Source organism: Hypomesus transpacificus, chromosome 18 (assembly GCF_021917145.1).
Source record: "Hypomesus transpacificus isolate Combined female chromosome 18, fHypTra1, whole genome shotgun sequence".
NCBI lineage: Eukaryota > Metazoa > Chordata > Actinopteri > Osmeriformes > Osmeridae > Hypomesus > Hypomesus transpacificus.
Window position 1 is genome coordinate 13066368 of NC_061077.1, and position 6000 is coordinate 13072367.

General features: G+C 44.4%; 1 protein-coding gene across 1 annotated transcript in view; it reads right to left on the bottom strand.

The window, feature by feature from the left end:
- The window catches only part of LOC124480321 (solute carrier family 26 member 6-like), a 10964-nt gene extending 5512 nt beyond the window's left edge, over window positions 1-5452 (bottom strand). The window contains exons 1-7 of the mRNA XM_047039490.1: window positions 5156-5452; window positions 3197-3336; window positions 2657-2767; window positions 2255-2430; window positions 1983-2147; window positions 1579-1731; window positions 35-117 (exon numbers count right to left, since the gene is read on the bottom strand). Of these exons, the coding sequence (XP_046895446.1) occupies window positions 35-117; window positions 1579-1731; window positions 1983-2147; window positions 2255-2430; window positions 2657-2767; window positions 3197-3336; window positions 5156-5289 (962 nt within the window). The 5' untranslated portion in view covers window positions 5290-5452. The remainder of the gene's footprint in view (window positions 1-34; window positions 118-1578; window positions 1732-1982; window positions 2148-2254; window positions 2431-2656; window positions 2768-3196; window positions 3337-5155) is intronic.
- Window positions 5453-6000: the final 548 nt, after the last annotated feature.

The following is a 6000-nucleotide window of genomic DNA, read 5'->3' on the forward strand; positions in this document are numbered from 1 at the left end:
ATGAATACAAAGACACAAACACACTTGAACTTACCCGCTGGGTATCAGTCCCACAACGCTAATATGAAAGTTCTCCTTAAGATGGGTGTAGTATGATATAATTGTTGCTCCAATGACCTGTTGGAAAGGAAAGTCTGCGTGTGACTATTTTTACACAATATGCTTCACATATGTAGCTCCAGATTAGGGGATGTCAAACATTAATTAGGCCAAGGGTTTCCTAAAGCTCATTATTGTCCCCCAAATCAGTAGATCCATGAAAATCAATTGCTCTGCGTGTGTAGCAACAGACAGACAATGGGAACAGAACGCCCTCCAGTGGGTACTCAATCACCGAGCGTTGCAAAGAAGGCAGCGCCTGGCCATGGCGCACCACCGCTCCTGGCACATTTGGTGCCCTAGGCAAGGTTTACCCCTGACGCCCCCCCCTTCACCATGTCAATGGCCCAAAATTACCAGTCCAAATTACCCAGTGCACTAACTTTTTACGCCAGCAGAGGGCGCCAACCACAACACGGACTTATGACGTGCCGCGTTTAGTGCTCTCGGCTGGTAGTGCGTTTGAAACTCAAGGACAGCAGGAGGGTTCATTTAATTGAATGCCCTTTGGAAATTCCCCCCCCCCCCTCTTTATGCCGCCCTAGGCGGCTGCCTATGTCACCTATTGAAAGGACCGCCACTGCCCACCACTACGCTCGACAGTATCAGACCGAGGCCGGGGTCAGGCAGAAGCGGGGGTACGACAACCACTGTTGTGGTCGCGCTTTCTCACCTGGGGAGGTCTGGGTCTACCAACCATCCCAAAAGAAGGGGGTCTCCCCTAAGAACACAAGCCCCTGCTCCAAGATGGCAGAGGCAGCTTCCTCATTGCTTCACTGACATTGTTCTGGAGTGGCGTCTAGTAGTCATGAATGGGAAGCATGCTGGAGGGGCCCATATAACAATTTCCCTCTTGGTGCCCAGCATACCGTGCGGCAGGAACAACTAATTTCCCGATCTTGGTTTTCTTATTTCAAATGAAAGTCTGTTGGCTGCAAAGTACGGCCCTTTAGACCTATCACTTTTGCTCTTTGATTACGGAGATATGGAGACTGGTGGCCTGTTGTACTTTTTGCATTCTTTTGAGTCTACTTGTCATAAAAAGCTTTGCAATTTATAGGCCTATTGAGTTTTCGCCAACGCAAACCACTCATCAGAGCATTTCAACTTCATACAGTGTCACATCTGCGAGAAATAACTAGGGTATACCCGTGTTAAAGGAAGGGTAGGTACGTTTAATAAAAAACTAACAATTTTGGCTTGAGTTTGAAATGATAACCCAAAATATTGCAAAACATCCCTCCCTTCAAAAATCTATTGATGCAACGCAGTCATATTCATAGACATTTTTGCAAACATGAATGAATGAAACATGAATCAATCCAAACTGACCATATCTGGGTTTTGCACGCATCAATGTGTCATTAAGCACTTATCAAATAAAAGTGATCACGTGCCATCTTTAACCAGCTTTGATGCAGGGTCTACTTAATAATGGGTCTATGGTGTGGAAAAACGGAAAGGTACTTATGGACTTACCACTATAAGTTCTATAGGAATGGGCAAAGGCAACTTTTTGCTGTAGTAGTCATTGAGTTCCTTGACCACAATGAGAATGGGCGCAGTCACCAGGCTGGTCACAAGAGTTCCTATATTAGTCTTGGGGAGCAGTGAACAAATATTCACAAAGGTCTGGGGAAGATGGGAGGAAGAGAAGAAGAGACGTTTGAAACAACATCACCTATGACAAGACTGACACACTCAAACGCACTAAAATCGTATTGAAGGCTGAGCTAAGACAGATCCAAACATTTGAGCATCAGCTTTCAAGTCAAAGACAAAAGTACAACCTTACTTCAAATGACAGAGAGACAAGTGAAACGTTATTGGCGTGAGTTTGTGTCCACCAAATGTGCATGTACTGTATGTGTATGCATACTCACATAAATTTGAGAGAGCGGTCCATTAAACTTAGGTTGTTCAACTCCAAATATGTATTTGAGCTGTGCAAGGACCACTTGGATGGCTGCAGCGGTTGTGTAGCCACCAACCAGAGGCACCGAGAGATATGTTGCCAAAAAATCAAACCTCACCAAGGCAAGGAGAATCTGGGGGAAGGTTGGGAGAGAAAAAAAGGCCAATTAGCTGTATGTAGTATTCAGTATTTAGTTTGGGGCAGTAAATAGATATAAAAGGAGCTTTGATGGAAACACACCTGGAAGATTCCCACCAGCAGACTGAGAGAGGATGCCACCTGTACCCTGTAGGCTAACTGCATCGCTGTATCTACCACTGCAGTTCCATTGGTCCCATTGTAAGTCATGAACTTGCTGTTTACTGCCAACCTTTCTGTCACACTGCCAACCATAACACTAACCACCGAAAATGTACCTTGGGTTTAAACACACACATAAGGATACATGTGAGCATTAGCATACAACACATTTTAAGTGTCAGTATGGCTTCAACCATCACTTGCCCTTTCCAGGGTTAAGGCTAGAGTCCCCTGACCAGAATGTATATAAATTCAGGGGCACGGTGGGTGGTATTTATTCAGTGAGGGTGGCGTAACCTTGCTCAGTCCCCATGTCCCACCCTCCAACTCTTTCTCTCTTACCTATGGACACATGTTTGGAGGTGCCAAATATAATGTAAACCAGAACAGGGTAGAAGGAAGAGTACAGGCCAGTCACAGGAGGTAGGGATGCCAGAAGCGCATAAGCCATACCTTGAAGAGATATACATTTGATTACTCCATGGACAGTTTAACACATTTCTAACAACTAGATCACTCAATTAAATGTCGTAAGAGGACTATACCAATGAATTTCATATACATTTGATTCCGATTAAGTCGATCTCTTATGGCGCTTTTCCACTGCATGGTACCAGCTCAGCTTGACTCTATTCGCTATACTTTGTTTTCCACTGCAGATTGTACTTTCTCGGTGTAGCTAGTCATCATATAGCGACTGAAACTGTCATAAAGTTGTCTCCAATGCAACACACCCCACTCTCGCTATATCCTTTCATTGGCAACTGCAGGAATGTGTGCTTCAATTCACGTGGCGTTTTGCTGGTTGACATTTACGTAATAAAGTTGTCCAGTAAATAACAATAATTGTTTGTGTGTGTGTGCGTGTGTGTACAGACAAACCCTGAGGCAGGTGCATGATGCCCACACTGAAGCCCGAGATGATGTCTCCAATGAGGTTCTCTCTGATGGGGTACTGGGGGAGCCAGGCCAGGATGGGTATATAGCTCAGGAAAATGCTCTTCAACCTGGGCACTGAACATCTGACACCAGGTGGTCAAGGGTGGTGGATGGAGGAAAAGGGTGAGGAAGAGAATGAGAGAGGAGAGAATGAGAGAGGAGACAATGAGAGAGGAGAGAATGAGGGAGGAGAGAATAAGAGAGGGGTGGAGAGAAGGCCAGGATGTGGAGATGTGAGAGAAATACTAGTCGTAATGTAAGCGGTGCACAACATTTCTTGAAAAGTTAACATTTATTTCTACAGTCCCTCCACACTTAATTAATTTCAAGTACACACATCCTGTCCTGGCATCATTGTCAGGTGATCAGAAAATCGAATCAAGTATGTCTGTGCTAGGCTGGGATGCAAGCCATTACTCTCCTGGTCCACAGAGGCTGCCAGGGTCCCATTAAACCAGAGAGGGCTTCACAGGCTGTGATCCAGGGTACTGTAAACATACCAACTTAAAAACGTGACCTCGACTCAGGGCCGGCGTTTGCTACAGGCGAACTAGGCAGCCGCCTAGGGCGCCATGAAGAGCGGGGCGCCAAATACCGAAGTGCGTCAATTAATTTACCGTCCCGCACCACCAGCAGAGGGCGCCGAGGCGGGGTGGGAGGGGCGTCTTTCTGATTGGGGGGGGGGGGGGGGTGCTTGCCTAGGGTGGCGAAGGTACTCGCGCCGGCCCTGCCTCGACTAAACCATAAGCGGTTTGGACATTTCTCTCCTTCTTTCTCTCATTCATGATCTCGCTTCCTAACTTCCTTTTCTCATCTTCCTTCCTTTCTCATCCCATCCCTATCGTTTTATGAATTGCATAACATAATAGACATAATTCAACATCTATTGAAATGTGTCCTTTATGTCAACTCAGTTTCGCTACTCATACAATTTAACTGACAAAATATTGCTTGTTGGAGGTGGCCTAAACCTAGCCTGACGTTGTCATACTCATAATTCTAGTCAGAATATGAGTCTGAGAACTCTCCGTTGGGCTTTGACTACAGGGCGTGTTTCAAACGAGCCTGGAAAACAAATGCCTCTTCGCTCAATTGGATAGATCTACAACCAATCAGAGCAACAGAGTATGTGACGTATGTTAAGCACCGCATAGTTGTTGTCAACAGAACTAAACTACAAGCAGACTTGAAGTATGCTTGAAGAATGAATACAAACGATTTTTGCCGGTGTTGTAAAACTAATTTAAGGGTAGGGAGAGTACTTGTTCACACGGTCAACCTTTTTGAGCGAAACAATAAAGGGCAATGCATATACGAACAAGTTCTCCGTTTAGGATTACAACTCCATCGGGGCCAGCTGATAAATTAAACTTTTACCGAATCCCGTAGGAAGGACGGCAAAAACATATTTTCCATTGACAAATGCCTTGATTGCGTCTCTCTGTTCCTCTTTCAAAATCAATGCGCTGTCGATGTCTTCTAAAACAGACTCGATGGCAGAATCATAACATCCCAGATCTCCAGCGGTAGCCATGTTTGTTCAAAACGAATTCAACTTAAACGCTCTTTTGTGACGTGGGTGATTACGTTACTGTTGATCATCTGTCCATCATCCTATAAAGCCCGCCCGGCAATTTAATTGGTTCGCCCAGATTCTGGTTTTCTGTAGTTGGTCCCCAATACGAGACCCTCCAGACCCAACTTCCCGACCAAATTTTTTTTTGGGCAGGGAGAAGTTGGGCTGGCAGCCAGGCTAGCCTAAACCTATGTAGACATTAAAATTGAATGAGATAATAATTTCATTTTAGTGATGTTGCATTGTCTAGACCTCACGCTCTGATGTGGGAGACGCTGCACATCCAGCACCTCTACTTCCGCTCGTAAGAAAAGTCCCTCTCTTACCTCAAAGAATCTTTCAACCGTTGTCCCAGGGGGGGTTTGTTAGACTGTGTCCTCTTCCGGGCTCTCTCGTCCAGACAAGGTTCATCCAGAACGTCTCTCTCCACATAAAACTCTTTAGTCCCCTGCGCCACCATGGTCAATCTATCCTGGTTCTCCTTGACTTTATCTATCTATAACTACAAGAAAGATTGCTGCAATGAAAATGAACAGATCTGTTTCGAAGCTTCTCTCTTTCACAGGTGTTTGTCCAGGTTGGTTGTCTGAGAACAGTGAATGAACAGGTGTGACGGTCTCTCCCTGTTCTTATGAGGGAAGACACACATTTATACACCACGCCTCCCCATTCAATTGTGAGTATGTTTTTTGTGTGATCTCTTGATGATTGACCTTGGCAAAACCCCAGCACGACTCAGCACACACACATTTATACATGGGTGCATAGATACATATATACATACATGTAAAAATGAAATTAATAATACATATGTGTCAATAATAATGATAATGAAATAATTGACAAAAAGTGATGTCAAAATTAAGACACATAGAAACAAACGGAACAAACAAAGGAAAAACTATGGACAGAGAACAGTACAGTAACACTTATCTTTCTTGAATTACCTGTATGGCACCTTGAAAATAACTTATATGTCCTCAAGCAATTGGCGAAAGTAATTGTTATGCAATATGGAATATTAAAATTTGGAACTGTGCTGAATTGGACAGACAGCTCAGGGCAAGTTTAGACATCCATAAACTACCTCAGCAAAACTGATCCAAAGTTCAAAGACAACAAATCGTTTTTTATGTACTTCCAAGCATACAGACACCAATTGTTGATGCAC